Source organism: Callithrix jacchus, chromosome 2 (assembly GCF_049354715.1).
Source record: "Callithrix jacchus isolate 240 chromosome 2, calJac240_pri, whole genome shotgun sequence".
Classification (NCBI taxonomy): domain Eukaryota; kingdom Metazoa; phylum Chordata; class Mammalia; order Primates; family Cebidae; genus Callithrix; species Callithrix jacchus.
In genome coordinates this window covers 34,285,919-34,311,683 of record NC_133503.1, presented here as the reverse complement: position 1 = coordinate 34,311,683, position 25,765 = coordinate 34,285,919, and the positions used below count along the sequence as shown (strand labels likewise).

Here is a 25,765-nt window from a genome sequence, read left to right as displayed (position 1 = left end):
AAGTGTTTTTTATGAGACTGAGCCTTCACACATTTCCCAGATGTTCAGCGTGTGTCTTGGATGCCCTGGTCTCTTACTGCCATGCCCCTCAGCATCTTAAATCCCCTCCCCTTCTGACGTCCAGAGCCACTGCACTTCTTCCTTTCAAAACCAGCACCAGGAGAACCTCTGTTCACAGCTTACACAGGCTGCTTCTTCCAAGGTTGTTATTTGTCTTTTTGGAGAGGGCAAAACGAATGAAGTCCCCATGTTTAAATTTTGGGAATCAACAAGCTAGGTTCAGCCTCTGTGTTTTGGGGTCAGGATTTTGACTGCTGATGCCCTGGAGATAAAGGTGAGTATGATAGATACTCATGCAACCCATGCAGCTTCAGCATATAATTTCTCTACTTATTAAAATGAACTCTGCTCCACGGGTCTAGAGGCTGAAAGAAGCTCCAACAGGCCTTAATCATGTTCACAGACTCCTAGAGGACCTTAGAAGTAATTTAGTCTAACCCCCTCATTTTATACATGAGGAAATTGAGGTTCCAAAAGGTCATCTGCTGATCTGTGAGCTTCTCGGTACAGATTCCATGTCTTAATTTTCGTGTGTACGTGGAAATGCCCAGACTGCCTTTCTTGAAAAAGATCCTGTAACTCATTTTGCACTTCTGCTTGGTCTGGAGTAGTAATATTTGACTGAGCTTCTTGGTCAGGATGCTCTAAAAATGCTCATGTTTTAGGAATATAGGTAATATAGAATACTTAAGAAGTTTTTAAGTTGGGTCCAGAGGAACTAACTTGTCTCTGCCTCTAAACTGGAGTAGCCGCATGACCACAGGCACCAAAGTGGTAAAACGGCATTCTCTGCTTAACCAAAGAGAAAGCATCATGGTGTGGAGAGGACTCTAGTTGGGAGAAGGCAGGTGTTAGTTTTAGCCCTAGACTTTGTCACAATTCAGACATTTCACTTTCGTCAAGTACTTTATCTCTTTGTGAAATAGACACCTTCCTAGTGAGTAACAAAACTTACTATTATCCCCTAGAACAGGACAGATATATGAGCAAAGGACATGGGTAATAATTTTGCTTTATAGATGAAATGCCTCTCTGGTTCCGTGTCTCCTCGTCTATCAGAGGCATGGAGAAACCGCCTGGAAAGGCTGAGGGCCAACACTTGTGCTGTCTTAACTCTTTCTAGTTATTTCTGTGGTCAGAAAATGGACAATAGAGCAGGGACCAAGAAAAATTCCTCCACCACCCAGTTACAGAGGAGGACAAAAATTCCACACTTGGCAAACTGTAGAACCCTGCCTCCCTAGCAAGTGAGATACTTCCAGAGGGCAGGCGTGTGAACAGGGCATGGCCAACCTGAGTTCTTCCCTCAGACTGAGCCACAGATCTTGGGAATTAAAGTCATTTTCTCTTGGAATTAAGAAGCTGGGATGATGCAAACTTAAAATTACCAGTGGCTACTTCCCTTAGGCCCATAGTAAAAGCCCATTTATAGGAGGGGAGAAATGGCCAACACAGAAATATGCACAGCTGAGAAAAAGACGGTCTTCCTGTGCTGCCGTTTAAGTTCCTGGATCCAGCCCTGACTGAAGATGTTTAGTTGAAAAATTCTCATTTTTGCCTGAATTAGTTTTAGCTGGGTTCCTGTCACTTTTGTTTAAAAGAATTCCAAGTAATAACACATCTTCTCATTCTTCAAATGTGGAAAGTGAGGCTCATATGAAGAGAGTGACTGATTCAAGGTTATACAGCTTGTTGGAAACAAAATCTTGATTTGAAGTTGAGTCTACTGTTTTGTTCCAATGCATTTGCTACTACACTGAGCTTTATATACTCTGTCTTGGGAATTAACCTGCATTTTCTAAATACAGTCCTCTTCTCCTGCCATTCTACATCATGGGAAATCCATTCATTTAAGCAAAAGATAGAGGACCATTTCTTAAGGATTCTAAAATATGCGAAGAGAGCTTAGATTAGTTGATTTGTGTCTAGGTAAGTTCAAACAAAAGATTCAATCATGTTAGCTTCAAAGGTAGAAACCGTGGTTTCATTCTTTTTTTTTTTAATCTGCCATGAAACATCTACTATGTCATAGGCATAGCAACAGGGCTTTTCTTGTGTTCATAAATAGTTCTTATGCTAGTCTTCCTGCATAATGGAAACACAATAGATTGAAGGAAAGATGAAAGAAAGGAAAGGAAAAATAGAGGAAAGACAAAGAAAAGAAGGAAGAAAAGTAGAGTAGGTTTCAGGTAAAAATGGTTTTTCCTGTTGTTCAACAGAGCTTACATTTAATAACCAGTATCTTATAGTGATCTGAAAATATGTCTGCAAGACCTAGCCCACTATAAAACTGCCTTTCCTAAATTGAACAGAAGAAACTGTGAGAAGAGAAACCTCAAGACAGAGCCTCAGACCACAAGGCCATCATAGTAGGGCTGAAGATTAGGAGCAAATAAGGTAACAGAAGATGGTGACACTCGATAAATGCCCTCACTGTAGTTCTGTGAACTGGTCATGACGAGGCTCAGTCATTAGTAATATTCATTTACATGGGCTATATATTAAATTGCACAGAAGTAAGCAGTTCCTGGATTTGGTAACACTGTGAATAATGTTTTAGTAAACTTGAACACTTGATGATGAATAGATTTTAAGATGATTCTAACTATCGTTTAGTGTGTGTTATATCATTCTTTGTGATCAGATTTTACTTAAACCACAAACAGGATGCAGGCAAATGGTGATGAAAAGTTTCAGAGTCAGAAGAAAAGATGACTGTCAAAAGAATGTGCTTTGCATGACTTCGTAAAAGCATTCAACCACTTGAAAACTTGCTATTTTCTAGTTTCAAATTCAGTTTTGAAAGGCAACACTCTACATGATTCCTTAGCGTCATAATCACACAACCGAATGGTGTCTTTTCTCATGCTGTATTTAGTTAAAATTTAGACAGCGTGAAAAAGGAAAGGGAGGAATGCTTTATTATCACCCTAATTGAATTAACCAAATAGAATATGCTATGTGAATTTAGATATTAAAATAGGGGTTTCAGACTGGGTGTGGTGGCTCACGCCTATAATTCCAGCACTTTGGGAGGTGGAGGTAGAAGGATCACTTGAGCCCAGGAGTTTGAAACCAGCCTTGGCCACACAGGGAGACCCCATCTCTACAAAAAAATTAAAAGTTAGTTGGGCACAGTGGCATGCACTTGTGGTCCCAGCTACAGGAGGCTGAGGCAGGAGGATCGTTTGAGCCTGGGAGGTTTAGGCTGCAGTGAGCTGAGATCATGACACTGTACTCCAGCCTGGGCAATAGAGTGAGACCCTGGGAACAAAGTGAAAAAAAACACATTTTCTTCAGGTAAGGAATCTTTAGTTTAACATATGGTCATCTAGACGATCCAGTTTTAGTTATAAATGGGTTTTATTGATGTTTTCATCAATAGTATTTTTATTCCAAGCATAGAATATTATAGTAACTATTTTTGAACTTTTGAAATATTTAGAAAACTGAAATATGAAATCTGTTAAGTTGCACTCACTGCACTGACATTGCAATTTATTGCTGAAAACTGGATACCATGAGTGGCTGATTCACTGTCCAGCAAATTGTTAATGATTTCTTATGTCTATTCTTCTGTATGTGTCTCTAGGTCCACGTCACTGTCTTTCTGAGAAATACTTAAGCCTTGGATTCAGGTTAGCAACAACTCAACAGTCTTTTTATGAGACACCAACAATAACACCACATGAAATTTTCACCATTGATTATTTAAGTCAAGTGTTCATTCCACAAATATGTGCCATTCATGGTTTAAGATCCTGAAAATAGAGGTGGACCAGACAGAAATGGTCCCTGCTTTTGAAATTTTTATTCTTCTGAAAGAAAAAGAGGGAGAAACAAAAAATACACAAATGAATAGATGATTTTAGAGGTTGATAAACATCAAGAAAAAAGCATGTAATATGACAGAAGATGTGGGAGGTGATGATATGAATGGGATCAGTTAGGACAATCCTTACTGAGGACGTGATATTTGAGCCCAAACCTAGATGACAAGGAGCCAGCCTGTGTATTCCAGTCTGGCAAAACAGAAAAAGCAAAAGCAATTGCCTGGCGTCATGTGGGAGGAAAGAGGGTGATAGGGAAAATGGTGAGGCTAGAGAAGGAAGCAGGGTCACAGCGTGCAGGGCACCACAGGCCATGGTGGAAAGCTGAAATACGGTTCTAAGAGTGTTGGGAAGACATTGAGGGTATTCAGCAGGGCAGTGAGATCTGATTTATGTCTTTAGATCCCTCTGACTGCTGGTGGATACTAGATCATAGGGTGCAAGCAGAGGGGTGAGGAGGGCTGCTGGCTGTGTTTTGGTAGGTTGGAGTCCACACAACCTCCCCAGGCAAAGTGGATGTGTGGGGATTGAGATCCAAACCCTCGCCTGTTCACCAAGCTCCATGTCCGTGAAAGGGCTGTCTTTTTTTATTGCAGACACAGCACCGTATGGAAGCTGCCTCAGAGATTGAAACAGGGAAGAGGAATCTTTGCAAGGATAATAGGGATGGTGGAGAAAAGAGAGAGGTGGGTGGGTTTAGGATGTGTCTGGAGGTAGAGCTGGCAAGACATACTGACGGATGAGATGTGCGGGGTGATGGGAAAGGAGGCATCAACCTGGAGACTTAAACTCATGGGAGGATATGCTGCCACTGACTAAGGCAGGGAAAACTAAGAGCGGACTGGTTTTGTTTTTGTTTTTTAGTAGGGAGGGAGGGAAGAAGAATGTAGTGTAAGCTAAGTTTGATCTAAGTTTAATGTTAGATGTCAATAATGAGATTTATGAGTTGAGGAGATTTGTGACAGGATATAATTTTTTTGCACTTCTGTAATGCAGACAGCATGTGATTTCATTGCACTTCTGCATTACAGAAGTGCAATAGAATTATATCGTCCTCTCAGATCCTCCTCATGGCTGCTGACCTGCTGTGGGATGGGGCGGACTGGAGGAGGAAAATAGAGTTAGTTAAGTCTGGGATTCTTCTCCTGAGCATTGAAACAGATGCAATCTCTCAGATGTTCAGCCCATAACTCCTCTTCCTCCAGATGCCAGGAGTCCATGGTGCCCTCCAGCAGATCCCGGAAAGAGTCTTTGTGAATTTTAGTGTCTTCTGCCTCCTCTGAACTCCACAGTCATGCACCTTATTTGCAAAGTCCTGGTCATCACTGGCCCCGATGGCATTCACTGTTGAAGTTGGCAGTAGTATGGCTTGGTGAGGGCTTGGTGGATGCTCTGGGACTCCCTGGCTCCGTGTTGGATGGCCCTGTGCACCCCTCTAGCTGTCTGCCATATTCTCCACCCAGCTCCTGGTTCAATGGCTTACTGTGCCCCTCTTGGCCACAGGCCCTGTGAATGTCCACTAGTTTTCCACCTAGCTATGGTCCACTCACACTTTGGCAATGTGTGGGAATTTCTGCATCCCATCCTCACCGCAGGGGAACTTAAGGTAGCTTAGCCACAATCCAGCCCTGTCTCTGCCTGACCATGCTGTGCCACTGATTGTACTCTGACATGTTTGCCTGCCACCTCCTCCCCACTGCCTAGGTTGGTGACATAAGGCCAGACGAATGATGATCTCCTCCCAGAACTCCTAAAATGCGCAGAAAGTCTCCTTTCAGCATTCCCCTGAAGAGCTGCAACCCATTTTCTACTGCTTGGTCAGAAGTTCAGAGAAAGGACATCAGCACCCGCATGTCTGCCTCTAATCCCTTGGTACCAGATGATCTGGGCTTCCAACTTTTACTCCTCCTGGTTCATTCTTCTCCTGCCTGGGGGCAGCAAGACCACAGCCCAACCATCAGAGTCAGACACTCATTTCTTCCTTAGAAGGATATCGAGGATGAGTTGAAATGAAAAAAAAAAAAAATCCTCATAATTTATCTAAGAAGACCATTGTTCACAAAATTTCAAGTGTATGAAGGAATGTAAAAATTATTTTCAGTCTCACAGCTACATCTTGATTGCTGAGGAGACTGGAGAAACGGTGATCTGATTATTGATAAGGGGAAGAAAATCTGTTCATATGTAAACATGTCACACTGGTACTGTGATTTTGTAGCTCAGGGAAACTATCAATGCGGATATCATTTGAGTCATCAGCACGTGGATGAGTAAAGCCATGGACTGAATGGGAACATCTAGTTCACGGTAGAGAACAGCAGGAAGCTCAGGACTGAGTCCTGGGGCAATCCAGTAGGTAGAGGTTGAAAAAAGTGAAGGAGGCCCACAGAAGCCTGAGAGGGAGCAGTTCATGAGATAGGGCGAGAGTTATTAGCAAGGGGTGTCCATGGGGCCAGGAGACTAGCAGGTTTCCCGAGGGAGAAAATGCTCACCGAATCAATTGCATCTAGGACGCCAAGCCTGTAGAAGAATCCTAACCCACATTCTGATCCTAATTCTGATGGTGACACTGACCCAGACGTTCATTCTTTCCTTAGAAGGATACCAAAAATGAGTTGACATGAAAAAAAAAACCCTAATAATGTATCTAAGAGGACCGTCGATCACAAAACTTTGTAAAATCGTGTCACCATTTTTAATTACGATACTCCATTTAGCAAATGCAGGGCTCTTGGAGCCAAACTGGAGCCCCACCAGGATGACTGAAGTAATGAACGCGGGCACTGGAGTCCCCGCACTGTGCTGAGAAGTTTTGGAGGTGCTGTACAAGATCCTCAGTCTGCCTCTTATGAAGTAGCATGAGGAGCAGAATGACAGTTTCCTTCTTTGTTTTGCTTATCTTCTTCTGAAATCAACTTGGAAAACACGTTTGTCGTTCATCCTGTCGGGCAGATGCATGGTTTTATGGCGAGGCTTCTGCTGGGTCCAGTGCTTGGTGTCCCAGGCATTCTGGCAATGGCAGGAGCATAATCAGAGGTAGAGTTGTCTTTTCCTCCAAGAGGAGCAGTGAGGTGTGTGGGGTGTGTGTGGTGCCCACATCCTGCTGCCTCTCCCTGCCATTACTCTGAGTTTGTGGTGCCCACCACCCCTACCCTGACCTCCACTCTCAACAGTGACATCCCTATAGCCATCATAGGAATGTTATTCATTTTTATTCCACTCCATGTTATGCATTTCATCAAACTGGGCTTATCTAGACCGAGGAGAGAATAATTAGAAAATAGTGTTTGAATTCAGAGTTTGAATTATCTGTTTACTTTAATGGTCAACCTGGGAGCCAGGAATGAGGTAAGACAAAGAAGTTGGGATGAATCCTAGCTCTGCTTCTCACTAGCTCAGTGAGCTTAGAGTAATCCAGTGGGCTGGGTGGTGGGTGGGTAGTCAGAGCCTTCCCTCTAACTTGGACTGAGGTTTTAAAACCCATTACAAGTAGTGAAGGAAGAACAGAGTTTGTCATGACTGTGGAGAGAAGGAGTGAGTCAAGGACCGAGGAGAGAGTTGCCATGAAGCACTCCATCCAAGGGAGCAGGATGGAGAGGTGGAAACAGACAGAGGCCAATAGTTTGCATTTGGGGCCAACTCCAGAGAGAGGTAGCAGATGTGAGGGGTGCATGGGAAGTGGAAGCTACCACTGTCCCTGAAGTGCTGAAGCACAGAGCCCTGTCCCCTTTGAGATGGAGACTGTAATTGGATGAGTCAAGCAATAGGGGGAATGCCAGGGAGCACTAGGGTACTGGGATGCTTAGACATTGAAAAGTTACTTAAGTCCTCTCTACCATTGTTTCCTCATCCACAAATTTCAGGTACTAATATCCTCATAGAATCGGTATGAGGTTTAAGATAATCCTATAAAATATCTAAGTCTAGAGCTGGCTCATAAGAAACGTTAAAACAACTCTCATTGAGCAACAATTGACTGAATGTTTTCACCTGAGCTCCTTCCATAGTTTCAGACTCAGCGTATTAAAAATCAAGATCACAGTACCAGGACTAAGGTAGTGTTCCAAGCCTTGTTCTATGCACATTATTCCCCAATATCTCACAGAAACAACCCAACCCATACCAGATGAAAAACTACGTATCTCTGTGGACTGGAATAGACAGGTCTTCTCCCTACCTGTATGGGCAGACTTGTAAGGTGGCCCCCAAGGACCCACATCTCCTAGCATTCATATTATTGTACAACCCTTCCCCTGAAGTGTGAGGTGGACTAGTGATAGGAGGCCGCTTCAGCAACATGGTTATAAAAGATTCCAACTTCTCTCTTGCTTCCAGATGTCTCTATCGCCTTCCCAGCATGCACACTTTGATGAAGCCAGCTGACATATTAGAGTTTATGTGACAAGGGAGCTTTCAGCCCACAGCCAGGGAGAAACCAAGATCCTCAGCACAGCAACCCAGGAGGAAAGGAAACCTGCCAAAGCATTGTGGGCTTGCAAGCAAAGCTTTCCCCCAATAGAGCCCTTAGAGGAGTCCACCCTGCCTTTGTCAACACCTTAACTGCAGCCTTTTGGGAGACCCTGAAGCAGAGGACCACGTAAGCCATGCTTAATTCCTGGACACAAACTACTGTGCAATAATAGATGCATGCTGTTTTAAGCTGCTGTGTTTTGGAATCGTTTGTAATGCAGTAATAAGTAATGAATCTATCAACCCTGTTATTTTAGGAAGTTTTAGTCTGGGATGCACAGTCAGGAAGAGAATCAGGGGAGGACTGGTTAGCCATACATGATAACAGGTAGGTCACCATATCATATTTGTTATATGGCATCACTAAAGCAAGAGGAGGTTGTTATGGAAAGGAAGCAATAGTGGAGCAATTCCTAAAGATAAAAGGTAGCACAGTACAACTGAAAATACCTCAAGAGTAGCAGTAAGCATGCCCTAGCTGCCATTTTGATTTGTAATAAAATAGTTCCAACAAAAGGAACCTGGACTTTTTGGAGAAACAACTGCTTCTAGGACTGGGGCAGAAAATACACAAGATGTGTCTGGGTGTCTTGTAGTGCCAGAAAGTAATGTGTTAAAAAAAAATCCCCAAAGCCACATTGAAGGGACCAAAGGGAACACAGGAGCCAACTCAAAGGGACTCCAGTGGCCAGCACAGGAACAGTTTGAGCAACAAAATAAAGCAGTATTGGATTATAACCCACAGTGTAAAACAAATATCCATGAGCAGTTAATGATATAAATGATAAAATAAATGGGGGAGATAAATAGCCCATGCAGAAGAATTCCAAATAGGTGTGTGGATACTCAGCTCTCAAGGGAGTGGATCGTACCTCCCCTCCATTTAAATGTGGGCTGTGGATAGAGACTTCGTTCCAAAGACTGCATTGTGGAAAGGAGAGGAAAGATGAACTTCACTGTGGAGAAACCTGACAAACACGACCTCGGCCAGAGGATCAACGTCACATCACCAGGGATTTTTTTTTTTTTTGAGATGGAGTCTTGCTCTGTCTCCCAGGCTACAGTACAGTGGCACGATCTCAGCTCACTGGCAAGCTCTGCCTCCCGGGTTCAAGCAATTCTCCTGCCTCAGCCTCCCAAGTAGCTGGGATTACAGGCCCCTGCCACCACACTCAGCTAATTTTTGTATTTTTAGTAGATACGGGGTTTCACCATGTTGGCCAGGCTGGTCTTGAACTCCTTACCTCCTGAGTTGCCCGCCTTGGCCTTCCAAAGTGCTGGGATTACAGGCGTGAGCCACCATGCCCAGTTATCAACAGTGATAAATTATGTGAATAGTATATACCTTTGATACGATATTACATAAATAGCACTTTACTTCTGTGGTCTTTCTCCCAAAATACATAACTCTAGTTTAATTCTGAGAAAAACATCAGGCAAATTCCAACAAAGGGATATTCTACAAAATTTCTGACCAGTGTGCCTTGAATCTATCAAGGTCATCAAAAACAAGGAATGCCTAAGACAGGGCCTCAGGCTGGGGTATAGTGTCACGATCTTGGCTCACTGCAATCTCTGCCTCCCAGGTTCAAGTGATTCTTCTGCCTCAGCCTCCAAAGTAGCTGGGATTACAGACAAGTGCCACCACACCCAGATGATTTTTGCATTTTTGTAGAGATGGGGTTTCGCCATGTTGGCCAGCCTGGTCTCAAACTCCTGACCTCAGGTGATCCGCCCACCTCAGCCTCCCAAAGTACTGGAATTACAGGTGTGAAGCATTGCGCCTGGCCCTAGAGTCTAAGAAATCATCATGGCCAAGAGGAGCTTAAAGAGACATGATGACTAAATGTAATATGTTGTCCTATATAGGATCCTGGAACAGAAAAATTACTGGCTGTCATCCAGTAATAGCTATGTGGTCCTGGGCAAGTTACTTGACACTAGGTAAAGCTAAAAAAATCTGAATAAGGTATGGACTTCAGTTAATAATCATATCCCAATGTTGGTTCATTAAATAGAACAAATGTACCCTTCCGACTAAGATAGTACTAGTAGTAAAAACTGGACTTGGGGTATGTGAAAACTCTCTGTACTGTCTTTACAATTTTTTGGTAAATCTGAAGTTGTTCTAAAATAAAAATTTAATTAAGTAACAAAAAAGAAGATGGAGAGATGCTGAGGACTGGGGAAGAGTGTGGAGAAGAACAGCTGGAACCAGATGCCTGGTTTTAGGTCTGCCAGTGGTTGCCAGACCTTGAACAAAGAGAAGTTGAATGGTTGTATCTGGGGTAGAAGAGTTTTCATGGAAACTAGAACTTAAATGGAATTTTTATTAATTTAATTTTAGTGGGAAATTCAAAGGCCACTTTATGAGACTTCGTCATTCATATAACATCTTTCTTTCCCAGGGCTTCATGTGCTTGTTATGTGCTTTTTGAAATGCATATTTACATTTTTAAAGTATTTAAAAATATATATATTTTTTACTTTTTGCTTGAAAACTTTATTAAAATAAGGATTAAACCTGAAAAAAGAGTGATGAGAATGCTAGCCCTTTGCATAAAATCAGCAAGAAAAAGGAAACAGGGAGAGAAAGAGAGGAAAGGAAGGAAGAGAGGAAGGGAGGGAGGGAGGAAGGGAGGGAGGGAAGGGAGGGGAGGGTAAAATATTCATTTTTTTAAAAAGGAAGAAAAACCTCAATAGAGTTTGTTAAACAGCAAATAGGAATCTTGGGATATTTGAACTGGAAATGAAGACACCCAATCCAAATATTCCCCCAGATGCCAGTACTAAAAAGAATAATGATAAGACAGTTAAGAGAAAACAAACAAATAAACAAACACATGAAAAATAGGTTTAGGAGATTTTGACACACATACGTTAGGAATTATACTAGGAGAAAAAAAGAAGATTGGAGAGCAAAGAACTAACAGAAAAAAATTTACTGAGTTGGAGGATATCATCTTAAGATCTAATGAGCCAACTGCATGCTTGTCAGGAGGAATCAAAGAACAGCCACAACTAGACATACCCTGGTGAACTTTCTGAATTCAAGGATAAATATCATGCATCTGTGATATTATAGACCACTAAGGCTGTAATTACAGTCTTAATTCTGAAATTCCAGACTATTAAGGAATTAATGAGAATGAGCAAACTACTTAACAAAGTCTACGCAATGCTGTCCATGCTGTGTTCAGAAGATGGCTCCTTATCTAGCAAAACTATGTGATCCTGAGCAAGTTACTAGACTTCTTAAAGCTTCAAATTCCTCATTTAAAAATAATATTCATGGCCGGGCGCGGTGGCTCAAGCCTGTAATCCCAGCACTTTGGGAGGCCGAGGCAGGTGGATCACGAGGTCAAGAGATCGAGACCATCCCGGTCAACATGGTGAAATCCTGTCTCTACTAAAAATACAAAAAATTAGCTGGGCATGGTGGCGCGTGCCTGTAATCCCAGCTACTCGGGAGGCTGAGGCAGGAGAAGTGCCTGAACCCAGGAGGCGGAGGTTGCGGTGAGCCGAGATCGTGCCATTGCACTCCAGCCTGGGTAACAACAGCGAAACTCCGTCTCAATAATAATAATAATAATAATAATAATAATAATAATATTCATTTGGTGCAAAAGTAATTGTGGTTTTTGCCATTACCTTTAATGGCAAGAACAGCGATTATTTTTGCACCAATCCGATGGTATCAACTACTTCCACTGTACATGGGTCAGACACTGCTCTAGGGGCTTTCTAGGTACTAATTAATTTATCCTCCACCAGAGCCCATAGTGTGGCTTATATAGTTATCCTGTTTTACAGATGAGAAGACCAAAACATAGAGAAGTCATTTGCATAAGATTACAGAATGGTAAGTGGCAGAGACTGTCTGCTTTGAGTCTGCACTCATAACTACTTTGCTATAAATACCTCTTATATGGCCTTGGGTAGTAGTATGAGGATTCATTGAGATAATGCATTTTAAATGCGTAGCATGGTGCCTACCATACAATGTATTCAATAGTTGCAGCTACTAAACTGTTAGGCAAATATTCAACTCAAGGAGCTAGAAAAGGAATGATAAAATAAATTTAAATCAATTAGAAATTAAGAGTGAAAAAGCATAAAGTACTAAATTAGGAAGGTAAAAATTATACGCAGAATTGAAAAATAAAAGCAAAACTTGAATCTCTTAAAAGAAATCTACAAATTTCTTACAAGTTTTATTAAACAGAGAAGATGGGTAAAATGCACAATATTACTACTTTGTCAAACCTGGGATATTTCCTACAAAAATGCTCACAAAAAATTAAGTAGAAAATGTAACAGAGCAATTAAAACAGAAGAAATAGAAAACACCAACAAATTTACCTCCAAAAGTAATCACTCACTGATTTTACAAATGAGTTCTGTCAGAACATAATTGATTCAGCAAATATTCTAATAAAGTCCAGGTGTGGTAACTCACGCCTGTAATCCCAGCACTTTGGGAGGCTGAGGCTGTAGGATTACTTGAGGGCAGGGGTTGGAGACCAACTTGAGCAACATAGCAGTAGCTATGTGAGGGAGACTCCATCTCTAAACAAACTTTAAAAAAAAAAAAAAAAAGCTTTGTGTGGTGATGCATGCCTGTGACCCCAGGTACTCAGGAGGCTGAGGCTGGAGAATCACCTGAGCCCAGGAAATCAAGGCTGCAGAGAGCGAAGATAATGCCACTGCAGTCCAGCCTAGGTGACAGAGTGAGACACTGTAAAACAAAAGATTTCTAATTACTACATCTTGGGAACCGTCTTGTCACTAGCTTTGTGAAAATAAAAAAGAAAATTCTTTCTGTGGAGGAGTGAGGAAGCATGGAAAATACTCATACTATTTAGACTCTTCCTAACTCACTTTTTATGTGCCCAAAAAAGAAGGCACGTAAAAGGAAAATGAAGAATGAACTCCCTTAGGGGTACACATGATCTAAGTAAAGTTGTTAATGCAGCCTCTTCCCTTCCTAAAGAGAATCTGGCTTTTCCAGTAATTGTTTAGCTCTGTTCCCATACTCACTAGATGAAATACCAAGTAGGCCTAGGTGGCAAAGTGTCTGGGCTGGGACAACTAGAAATGAATGATCCATTTTTAGTGGAGTGTCACAGCCTTGGGCTCTCCCGAGTGCAGGGGCCTTGGAAACTGTCTGTGGAGCTCTTTCACCAGATATCGGCTCCTGTGGGGCACAAAGTCTTAGGCCAGGGCAGGTCCAGGGCCTCCCAGTGGAAGTTGTGCTTCTCCACACCTGAGCCATCACCAGGAGCACTAAAGAGAATGGTGTCTGGATGACCTCGAGGGTCATTCCCACTAAAGAGGAGCACCTAATGCTGCCACCCTGGGAACCTGTGTTTCGTCCTCTATTCAAAATAAAAGAAGAACAAGTTGATTCCAACAATGTGTCAAAACAGTGATATAGTATGACCATCTTTACATTATTCCTAAGGATGGCTCAACATTTAGTAATCAATTAAAATAGTGTATCATAGGAGTTAGTGGAAAGATAAAACTCATGATCCTGATAAAAACTTGAAAGGCATTTGTAAAATGCAGCTATCATCTGTAATAAAAATTTGGAGAATTAAATAGTTGAAACTGTTCCCTATTAGGAAATCAATAGCAAACATGATATTAATTGATTGATGATCATGTTAGATTCAGGGGGCACGTGCAGCTTTGTTATATGGATCTATTGTGTAATGGTGAGGTTTGGGCTGCTGGTGTACCCACCACCCAAATAGTGAGTACCCAGTAGGTAAGTTTTCAACCCTCATCCCCTCCTCCCTTCCCCCGATTCAGAGCCTTCGGTGTCTATTGTTTCCATCTTTATGCCCATGCGTACCCACTGTTTAGTCCCGTTTATAAGTAAGACCATGCAAGAAGACATGACATTTAAGTGAAAAGCATTGAAAGCATTCCCAATAATGTGAAGACAATGTCAACAATCTTTTTATTGCCACAATTGCATTCTAAAATCAATTTAGAGCTGTCAGCTCATTGGAATAAATTAGAGTCTGGAAAGACACGTAAAAAAAAAATGAAAATGTAGTAATCAATAAGGTAGTACTCCAAATTAGTAGGGAAAAGAGATATTTAGTCGGTGTTAGTACTGACCAAACATAGAAGAAAAATAAATTAGATTTCTTCTATACCATCAAATAAATTCCGAAAAGCTTAAAGATTTAATTGCTGAAAATAAAATCATTCACAGACTAGAAAAATAGAGATAAATATGTTACATGTTTGACCACACGAAAACACAGTCAGAAAACACTAAAATCATAACAATAAATAGAAGAAAATAGGCCGGGTGTGGTGGCTCACGCCTGTAATCCCAGCACTTCGGGAGGCCGAGGCGGGTGGATCATGAGGTCAGGAGTTCGAGACCAGCCTGATCAACATGGTGAAGCCTTGTCTCTACTAAAAATACAAAAATTAGCCAGGCGTGGTGGCACACGTCTGTAATCCCAGCTACTCAGGAGGCTGAGGCAAGAGAATTGCCTGAATCTGGGAGGCAGAGGTTGCAGTGAGCCAAGATTGAGCCACTGCAGTCCAGCCTGGGCAACAGAGTGAGACTTCATCTCAAAAAAAAAAAAAAGAAAAAAAGAAAATAAATGTAATATATTTGAAAAACAAAGATATACAAATAGCTCTTAGAAATCAGTAAGGAAAAGGTCATTATACCAACAGAAAGCTGGGCACTAATAGGTAACTCACAAGTGAGGAAATATTAAAGAGTCAAGAATTTATTAATTTATGAATTCAATAAATATATATTAGCATCATACATTGGCCAGATACACCAGCCAAGGTTAATAAAAAGTCACTATCCAGTGTTGATAAGGATGTCAGAAGTGGACAGTCTTAAATATGACTGATGGGATTATTATAAATCATAAATTTTATCATTATATGTTAGAACATCTTTCTGGAGGGCAGTTTGGCAAAATCTATTGAAAGTGAAAGGGTTAAAAATGCTTGACCATTCCTTTCAAATCTAAGAGTTATAGTGTCATGAGTGGATGTGAGCCCTGGAACTGGGCAGTCATCTTGTAGCCCTAAGGGGAGGGAAGTCACCCCAGAAAGTGGCGGAAGGAGCCTGTCCTCCACAAGATCTCTGAGCTGCAGATCTGACCACCCCAGGGCCCACCGTATCCACAGATGCAGTGTTTTGTGAGATGGCAAATTTCCTTATCACTCCAGTCAGTATTAACTGGGGTTCTATGATTTGTGGTCAATGCACTCTTGAGGCCACAGGGCTCTGCCCTATCCTTTAGACCTTCCAGCCTCACCTTCCACTTCTTCCCAGCAGCCACCTCTGCAGTGGTTAGGCTGTTTCCAACCCTGCCAACACCTTGATTTGCACTTCTGGTCCCAAGATTGTAAGAGAGTAAATTTCCATGGCTTTAAGTCACCCAGTCTGTGTAGTTTGTGATGGCAGCCCTAGGACACAGATACAGCTGAGGCCTAGAATCCACCTCCCTCTGCCCAAAGGCATACTTTGATTTTCTGCTTCTATTAAGTAGACTTAGAATACAGCCTGTAGAGTATGGATCAACAGAAATGGAGATTGATCTACAGCCTTGCAGATAAGAACACAGGCTCTGAGATCTGGTAAATCTCATTCAAGTTCCCAGCTCTGTGTCTATGGCAACTCTCCTAGCTTTTCTCAGCCTCCATTTCCATATCTACAAATAGGGTTAATAAAGATTGTTGAGGGGGCTGAGTGAGATACTGTATATTATACATGTAAAGTGCTTAATATGTTACCTTGTGCACAGGAAGATTTAACAAATTCTAATGCCTTCAGACCCCAGAGTAATCCAGAACAAGAGTTCTCATCCTCCCTTAATTAGATGGACATCAATGGCCACAGCAAAGGGCGGGGATGGTGGGAGTCCCATCGTTTCTGAGAAATACAGGAGCAGGTGTGAAATTCCATTTACAAAGATAGCCCATATTGTTATGAACCAACAACAGTGAGGAAATATAAGTTAGAAGAAAGAGGGAAGCAATGGATCCTAGGTCTTGGAGCGTGGAGAAAACTGTGTGGGGCCACACGGGGAGCACTGGCTTCCAAGGGCAGCAGACACAGGGTTTGCTCAGGCAGGATGTGAGGGAAGGGGTTCTGGGTTCCCCTTCCATGGAGAGAAGACCCAGCCGAAGGATGGCATAACCAGTGGGGCTTACCCCATCACACTTAGTTAGAAAATACTGATCTAGAAATAACTATTTGATTGGGAAATCAGTACTTGTGGATTCCCATAACTAGTTATCTCTTGGCTGCTTGGAGTAAAAGGCAGAATGGGTTTTACTTAGAAATGTAGTGCCTTTTTTTGGCTTAGAAATGTAGTGTCATTTTATCCTGTGGTTTCCTAGAACACATAACCATTTTGTTTTATTCCTAGAGAAATAATCCATGACATGTGAGCTTTTATCACAAAATAAAAATGTCAAACTTTATCTTTGGAACAAAATAAATGGTTGATCATTGTCTTTTGTCATTTATTGTAAAATATGTTATCTATGATAACTATTGGTATGCTTTGCGCTCCACTCTTCTTGATATTTAAAATAGGTGAGTAATTGATTTCTGAGCGTGGAGTATTTGCTCTGTAGCTTATTTGCATACTTACATTTTGATACTGAAAGAAATCCTAGGAGTTAACCTCAAAAGTTGTAGACTTTGCCTAGATAAACATCTGCTGTTTTAATGGTATTTTGAACTGCAGAGTTACCATTTAACAACCCTTTATTCTTTTCTTTTTTATAACTGAGTGGGTGGGGAAATGGGAAAGAATTCTAAAGAACCAGTCACCTCACCTGTCTTCTCTCTGCTTCATCCGTTGCAGAGGAGTTTCTGCACCACGCATGCCTTCTTCGTGCAGTTGGTATAAGAACCCAAAGAAAGAAGAGATGGAAAAGCACTTCAGTCAAACCCTGCACCCGTGTAAGGGAGGAGGCTTACCCCGTTGTTGCTTCATCACTTTTCAAATGAGTTCCATGTTTAGATCTTTAAAATGTGACATCGGCTTTTTGTTTGTCACTGGTCTTCTGTTCATTTCATCAATAACACTAATTTAATAAATGTTTACAAATTAAATGTATTAGCCATTTATTCATTTAACCAGGAATTCCTGAGCATTCCTATAGACCGTGCCCTGGGAATACAGTGATGAGTGAGAGGGGCTATTATAGCGTCCACTACCGTGGAACTGACTTTCTGCTGGGAGAAGCAGACACTGAAAGAGGCTCAGGGCAGATGGCAGTGACGGCTGTGGTCAGGGAAGGTCTCGTGGAGGAGGTGATAATTGAGCTGAGTCCTGAAGGATGAGGACAGGCCGTGTAGGAAGGAGCTGAGGAAGAACCCAGCTGGCAGAGCTTAGCAAGGGTGAAGGTCTGGAGGATGGAAATGAAAAGAAACCGATGTGGCTGGAGGGTGGTGGTGACGGGAGAGCAAAGTGTGAGGCATCTGGACCAGACTGGGCCACATTTCCAAATGAAAACACGGCTCATTCCTGAGACTATATCCCAAATGGAGCACTCCTGTCTGCGATGAGGAAGGGCTGGGTGAAGGCCCACATTCCTTTCTTTGAGTGAGCACTGGGGGTACATTGGTACATGGAAAGGGTAAGTAACCTTCTCAAGGAGCACCAGTGGCCATGGATCCCTTGATCCTGAGCCAGCTCCTGGGGGTGGCAGGGAAGATGGGTGATCCAAGGCCTGCTGGTCAAGCCAAGGCTTAGGTTGTTAAGTCCATTCACTCGCTTTTCTCCTAACTCAGTATGTGGGACTTTTCCTAGTAAACCAGAGCCTGCCTGAGAAGTCTCTGCTGCAGTTACGTGTTTACACTGAGAGACAATCTTTGGTTCACTGGATCAGCGAGCTCACTCCCAGAAAGCCCAGGAAATGACAGACCTCCACCACTTCGGATAATCTGGCAGTCTGTGGCCCAGGACTCTGACTCCCTTCCCTCTACAGATGCCTGGGCTGAATAAGCAGATGGGGAATGAGAGAAGAGACACCTGAGCCACCAACTCCTAGCTCTACCCTTCCCAAGACTGAAAGATAATAGATGATATCTTCAGAAAATGAGGAGTGGGGTGTGGGAACTCAACAAGGGGGTGGCCAACTTTTTCCATACAGGTCCGGATAATAAATGTTTAGGCTTTCTGGGCTGCACACGGTCTCTGCCACACATGCTTCTTTGTTTTTATTTGTTAATTATTTCTTTATAAACTTTAACACTTAAAGGGGTTAAACTTTAACCCTTTAAACACTTAAAAAGGTAAACATTGTTCTTAGCTTGCAGACCTTACCCGCAACCTGAAAAGTGGATTTTACAGTTCGTTAACCCCTAACCTACCCTGCTTTGCCCTGATGAACTTCAAACCTGAGGCTACTTAAGCCAAGTTAGGGACCGAGGAGCTGTTTCTTTTTCTTTTAATCTCAATGGGAGTGCCCTGAGGCAGGCCTTCTCTGATAACCTCATCTCAAAACCCCAAATCCCGGTTCCCACACCATTTGCAGTCAAGAAATGGAAGATGGGAGAGGCCAAGCAATCTCCCCAAGGCCATGTGGCTAACAAGTGAGGCAGGACTCGAACCCAGGCATTCTGATTCCAGAGTCACGGTCTTAACCACTGCACTATACCATCCCCTGCTAGAAGCTAGAGCTGTGACTTTCTCTTTTTGGGTAAAGCCCCCATCTGTACAACAGGAGGGGTGGGGTGGTGTTTTCATCAATGTGAGAAGCATACCTGATGGCAGGTGAAGTGATTTCCATGGCTCACACACAGAGCATCAAATAATGTTGATTCACGGAATGAAAAGATGATTGCCTTTTCACATCTCTCTCTTTTTTATTTTTATTTTTTGAGATGGAATCTCACTTTCTTACTGTGGTTGGACTGCAACGGCATGATCTTGGCTCACTGCAATCTCTGCCCCCACCCCCGCCCCGGGTTCAAACAATTCTCCTGCCTCAGCCTCCTGAGTGGCTGGGATTACAGGCACCTGCCACTATGCCTGGCTAATTTTTGTATTTTTAGTAGAGACAGGGTTTTACCATCTTGGCCAGGCTGATCTTGAACTCCTGACCTCGTGATCCACCTGCTTCAGGCTCCCAGAGTGCTGGGATTACAGGCGTGTGCCACCACACCTGGCTTTCACATCTCTTTCAAGTCTTCCAATAATGTCAGGGAAGAAGGTTGAGTCTGGTGTTAATATATTTTTTAAATGTCTCCAAAGTTGCTAATCTTCTTTTCTTTTTTTAAAACAAGAACAGGTTTTATAACTCAGGGTCCTCAGTAGGCAGTGATAGCTAGCTAGAGTTTTAGTATCATTGTTGTACTACTATTGTTACTTCTATTATTAGTTTCATGGTTTTAGTTTTTATTGCCTTTTCAATTATTCGCTATTTATGAAAAAAGTTAGTGTTGCCATTGCTGTAATTCGCTTGTCCATTTGTTCATAGTTACAAGATTGCTGCTGAGGCTCCTGCCATCACACCCAAATTGAAATTAAGGGGAAAGACAGGGTTCAGCCACTTTTGTCTCCTATTACCAGGAAAGCAAAATAATTTTACATACTTTGCATTGACGGGAACTTGCTGCATGGCTACATGTAGCAGCAAAAGAGGCTGAAAAAGTGGGTATTTGGCTGGATACATTGCTACCACAAACTCATCAGAATTCTATCATCAAGAAAAAGACATCCATCCCATACTCTGCAACAAAAGTGTTTGCCATAGGCTGGGAATCCTTTGAGTTTTCTCTTACGTGTCTGCAAAGAGCAGGCATGGAAGCCAGAGATGTGGAATGGCTTAAGGGAATTCAGCAAAAAGCCAATTTCTCTTTACCTTGTTTACCAGCAACACACTGCCTTCCCCATGGTGGAGTGGAACACTGATGATCCATCATCAATCCTAAGGAACAACACACAATGAGAAAAACATTATTGCCATACTCTTACAGTGGTGGCGAGGAAATCTTACGAGTTTGTCCCCATTGGCTACTATGGCTTAAAGTGCTAAGTTAAAGAACCCCTCACCTTTTCAGGCTACTGTGTAGAGGCTCTATTTACTTACCTCACATGCCTCCAAATATGTACCCTAGAAATCAGATTTGGTGTCTTATAAATCCCAGAAACAGGAAGTTTCTATTTCAAGAACTACTTTTCAAATTAGTGTTTTATTTAAACAAGCATTTAGTGAGTTCCCACAGTTCCCTAGGCACCTTCTTAAGTGTTGAGAATATAGGGGTGAATTGGACCCATAAGGCCCTAGAGCCCGTATCCTGATGGGAGAGGCAGATAAAAGATCTGAAGAAAAACAGGAGCTCAGGAGGATTAAGAGCTGAACACAGGAGCCAGACTTCTGGGCTTGAATACAAATTCTGCAGCTTCCTGGCTTTGTGGTTTTGGGCAAATTACTTCCCTCTCTATGGCTCAGTTTCTCCACCTGTAAGATAAGAATAATTACAGTACTTCATAAAGCTACAGTGAGACTGTTTTTTGATGCATAGTGATTAAACACAGCTATACTGAAGGGTGAGGAAGCTAAGATGTAGACAATATTTTAAATGGTAAAAAACAGGGATGACAAATTACTACCCACCTCGTTTGGGTGGTTGAGTGTATTACATGGCTTAACGAGCATAAAATGCTTATAATAGTTACTAGTATGTAGTAAGTGCTCGGTACATGTTAGCTACTATAGTATTTCAAGTACTGGGTTTTTACTTGATGTCATACGGTGTGATACAAGGTCTCTAAAGATACTAAGGAATCCTCAAGGCCAATTTTAACAAGCATGGGTGCCACATTCTTGTGCTCATAGTTGAAGATTTCTTCCTTCAGACACTTGCACAAAGGGATACTTCTAAGATGCATTTGCATTAGGTGGCGAATTTGGTCCTGGGTAGGAAAACCATTGAGATTTGGGAATAAAGGATAGTAAGACTGAGGTTGCAATTGCTAAAGGAAAACCCTAACAGTGAGAAGTGGAGGCGTGCAATATCACGCATTTCCCCCCCACCCGCTCCCTCTCCCCAGGCCCCGCTTCCTTAGAACACCCGTGATTGGCGATATTATATCAGCATTTCCCATAATGTTAAAAGGGAAAATACAGACCTGGGCTTTCATGGGAAGTACTCTAACTCTCACAACCAGAATACCTGTCTTCAAATGTTTTTGGAGGGAGGGTTTAGATCTTTAACTTTTCCTTCCGCATTTCAGTACTCCACTTTTTGAAAATCATCTGTTCTGAGCAATGACATTTCCTGGCACAGCATCATCATTGTCAAGTGACTCAGTTTGATTTTTTTTGTTTGTTAATATCAGGTGGCCCCAACTTACAGAGAAAAAGTGGGCTCTTGGTATCAGAAAAAAGTATCAGTTTGATGTCAGGGTTTTTCCATGTTTGAGAGGGAGCTTTAAATATCACTCAATTTGAAGGTGTCTGCAGGCGCGCTCTGGTCATCTGTCAAAATGCTTCTGGCCATGGTCCTTACTTCTGCGCTTCTGCTGTGCTCCGTGGCCGGCCACGGGTGTCCAACATTAGTGGGCATCAGGGACATCAACTACCTGATTGACAAGATGAAGGTAGGCGGCAGGGGGCGCCCGTGGGAAAGATGGCTACTGACAAAGTGAAGTACATATGAAGATGAAAAATCTTAGGACTGACTAGAGGTTCTTATCTCTCTATCTACTTTAGGAAGATCCATCTTCGAAGTGCAACTGCAGAGCTAATGTGAGTGAATGCTCTTTAGGAAATTTCCAAATTAATTTTAATTTTCCCATCTGGAATCTTCACTCTGAAATTTCTCTTGCAGGTGACCAGTTGTCTCTGTCTGCCCATTCCTTCTGTAAGTATAGTGAAAGAATATAATTTTGACCTTGGGTTTTTTAGGTTTGTTTTTACACAAAAATAAGTTACCTTAATTACTATCTAATGTTATAAATTGTGGTTTAATTCAATTGTTACAGATTAGTATTCCCTGTTAAAATCATATTGTTACAAATTATTCCCTTTTAAAACTATGATCTTGAAATCTTATATTATGAACTTTTTTTTTGTATTTAGTTAACTTTATGCCTCTTGGGAAGTTTAAACGCTTCTCAACATTAAAAAAAAGAATCTTGAGGCCAGGCACAGTGGCTCATGCCTGTAATCCCAGCACTTTGGGAGGCTGAGGCAGGCAGATCACAAGGTCAAGAGATCGAGACCATCCTGGTCAACATGGTGAAACCCCGTCTCTAGTAAAAATACAAAAATTAGCTGGGCGTGGTGGCTTGCGCCTGTAGTCCCAGCTACTCGGGAGGCTGAAGCAGGAGAATTGCTTGAACCTGGGAGGCGGAGGTTGCAGTGAGCAAAGACTGTGCCACTGCACTCCAGTCTGGCACCTGGTGACAAAATGAGACTCTGTCTCAAAAAAAAAAAAAAAGGAATCTTGAATATCTTTTTAGATAGGTGGCCATGTGCATGATTAAATGAAGCTGGAACTAAGGATATAATAATTGCTATATAGCTCATATCATATTGCTTCCTAACTTATTTACTGATAACTCTTGGATTGTGAAACAATGTAAATAAAGTGATAACCTCTCATCTTTCATCGGGCATGAATGATCTACACGCTATGCCTCCCCCTCCCTGCCTCCTGCCTCCTCCCTTCCTCCCTTCCTCCCTTCCTCCCTTCCTCCCTTCCTCCCTTCCTCCCTACCTCCCTATTGTCTATCTAGCTGATGAGGGTGGCTGTTGGTTTGAATGCTGCCCTCTGGACAGATAGAGGATCTGAGGTTGTGGGTGGAAGGAGGACTTCCAGAGGGCCACTGCCCAGTCTGACAGAAAGGATGGGTGGCAGGAAAGTTCTGATTCCTGATTCGAACTCCTGATTAGGATGAGGAGGAGGTGCTTCACCAAGGTGGAGTGCCTTTTTCTTTCTCATGCAAGGAGGCCTGGGAGAATCTAAGCTTCTTGCCCCAGCTAGGGTGAGATATCGCACCCATCGAGGTCCATCCATTAGATGAGAAGAGGCTAGAGTGCCTTCTGGGGAGGAAGCAGGCAGTCAGCACGGCCCCTGCCCCTTAACGTACAGTCCGTGTTTTCAGCTGCTGCCAAAATACCAGCTGCATTCAACTGTCACATCCCATTAGCTGGTGTGGAAAGGCTTTTCCTCACTCTGCACTTTCAAACTTACAAGGCTTGAAGCACCTGTTGAAAAGAACACTCACAGCTATTTCAGGGCCCATAGCCCTCATGTTTCCTGGATGGAACATACTGGAAATCTCCTCCAGGGGCTGTCACTGTAGAAAGATGGCATCCCTTTAACTATTGAAGAACACTTCCTACACTGGCAATGGACCTATCTAAAAATAATGCAAGTTTCACTTACACTGATTAAATCGAAAGCATCTCTATTACATCGCTCTTTGTGGTATATTTTCAAAGTTGTCCTCAGACTGTTTCTTTTAATATATTCTTACTATTTACCAGGACAACTGCACCAGACCATGCTTCAAGGAGGGGCTGTCTCAGATGACCAATACCACAGTGCAAACGAGATACTCACTGATTTTCAGTCGGGTGAAAAAATCCGTTGAAGTACTAGAGAACAAGAAGTGTCCAGTAAGTTTGTTCTTACGTGTAATGTGTTCTGGTTGGTGATTTCTGTGTGAATCATGATGTCGACCCTGTTTGAATGCAAACGGATGATAAAGTTGGAGTTGATAGTTCAAGGTTGATGAAGGAGATCTAAGAAATTTAATCAAAAGTAATGGAATTAAAGTGAGAGTCAATGAAACAATAGAATTAAATTGAGATAGACCATTGTTCCCCCTAGTTTTAAAAACACACCAACGGGGCCTTTACTTCTCTCCACTTATGAAATAATGAAAGAACCCTTTCTGAGTGTAATTAGAAGCTACAATCTGGAGAATCAGGGATGTAGTTCACATAATACTAAATTATCCTAGAGATTCAATTTACTAACCGAATGGTGTTGCTAAAAGAGATTTTTTTTCCTGTTGTTTAAGGAGGGTTTTTGTTTTTGTTTTTTGTTTTTTTGACAGAGTCTCGCTCTGTTGCCCAGGCTGGAGTGCTATGGTGTAATCTTGGCTCACTGCAGCCTCCACCTCCTGGGTTCAAGTGATGCTCTTGTCTCAGCCTCCCGAGTAGCTGGGATTACAGGTGTGTGCCACCATGCCTGGCTAATTTTTGTATATTTAGTAGACTAGGTTTCACCATGTTGGCCCAGCTGCTCTTGAACTCTGGACTCCAAGTGATCTGCCTGCCTCAGCCTCCCAAAGTGCTGGGATTACAGGTGTGAGCCACCACTCCCTGACCTGGATTAAGAGGGCGTTTAAGGTCAATGCACCCGGGTCAAGGTGGAAGCTTGCGACTCGTCCTGAATGCCCATCCACAGATTCTCTTCTTCAGCATATACTTGAATCCCTAATAGCAGAGTGGGGTGGTGGGTTGGATGGGGTGACCTCCCTGCCTCTTTTGGGTGTTAGCATCTCCACGAAAGATCATAGAAGGCTGAAAGCCCTGTGCTCAGATGTTTAGCTGCATGTGTTTCTACCATCAATAGCATTTAGTTCTAAGTGCTTCATACATGCTGTCTCACTGAATAAATACATACCTTAGGGACAATTATTCAATTTATCACTCTCAGTGAGGTCATTTGCCTAAGGCTGCATATTTAATAAATGGCAGAGCTGAGATGTGAATTGAGGTCTATGTGACCTCAGAGCCCCATTCTTAGCCATTGTGCTGTCAAATGACCTTGGAAAGACAATCTAAAAGGATAATGATACCATTTTAGGCCTCAAAGAGTCCCCAGAAAAGACTTTCCCTAATGGGGAGATTTAGGGCCACTTGATAGGGGTGTGTGTGTGTGTGTGTGTGTGTGTGTGTAAAGACCCCTGAAATCCAACTTGAAGTCAACCACCTGTGCTGTCTTTACACCACGTGAGCTAGCCTGGACCTGACCACCTGTTTGTTCTGGGTCTCAAACCCCTTCCCAGTCCATCCCCCCACTCCTTGCCTGACTCTGGCTCTTGGCAGGTCGGCTCCAGGGCTGCGTGGCTCTACATCACTCTGTCCTTATCAACTTTCATCCCCACAGTATTTCTCCTGTGAACAGCCATGCAACCAAACCGTGGCAGGCAATGTGCTGACATTTCTGAAGAGCCTCCTAGAAGTTTTCCAGAAAGAAAAGATGAGAGGAATGGGAGGCAAAATATGAAGATTAAATATTATTTATTCTATTTATTAACTTAAAAAGCTTTCTCTTTAAGTTGCTACCATTAAAAAATCAAGTAAACTAAGTCAAAATCAGTTGCAATCATTTGTTTAAAATTGCGTATCTTTATTTTGAAATAAAT

The 25,765-nt window shown here is 42.4% G+C and overlaps 1 protein-coding gene and 1 long non-coding RNA gene across 3 annotated transcripts; both read left to right on the top strand.

Moving 5' to 3' along the window:
- Nucleotides 1–38: 38 nt before the first annotated feature.
- LOC118150168 (uncharacterized) lies at nt 39–17,465 on the top strand. 2 transcript variants are annotated; one of them, XR_004738099.3, is made up of 9 exons: nt 39–334; nt 3,653–3,698; nt 4,487–4,576; nt 5,096–5,262; nt 5,595–5,762; nt 8,226–8,487; nt 8,618–8,688; nt 12,174–12,222; nt 17,231–17,465. It is a non-coding gene; the product is annotated as an uncharacterized LOC118150168 (long non-coding RNA). The 2 variants fall into 2 exon arrangements; XR_004738100.3 differs by lacking the exon at nt 3,653–3,698.
- A 4,377-nt stretch (nt 17,466–21,842) lies between these two features.
- Nucleotides 21,843–25,765, top strand: IL9 (interleukin 9). The gene is made up of 5 exons (XM_002744178.5): nt 21,843–21,979; nt 22,092–22,127; nt 22,210–22,242; nt 23,874–24,005; nt 25,507–25,765. The coding sequence occupies exons 1-5, from the start codon at nt 21,866–21,868 to the stop codon at nt 25,624–25,626; spliced, it is 435 nt and encodes a 144-aa protein (XP_002744224.1). The 5' UTR covers nt 21,843–21,865; the 3' UTR covers nt 25,627–25,765.

Coding starts and splice junctions, on each gene's coding strand:
- IL9 (XM_002744178.5), top strand. CDS start 21,866: ATGCTTCTGGCCATGGTCCTTACTTCTGCGCTTCTGCTGTGCTCCGTG. Junction 21,980..22,091: donor ACCTGATTGACAAGATGAAG/GTAGGCGGCAGG, acceptor TATCTACTTTAG/GAAGATCCATCTTCGAAGTG. Junction 22,243..23,873: donor TCTGTCTGCCCATTCCTTCT/GTAAGTATAGTG, acceptor ACTATTTACCAG/GACAACTGCACCAGACCATG.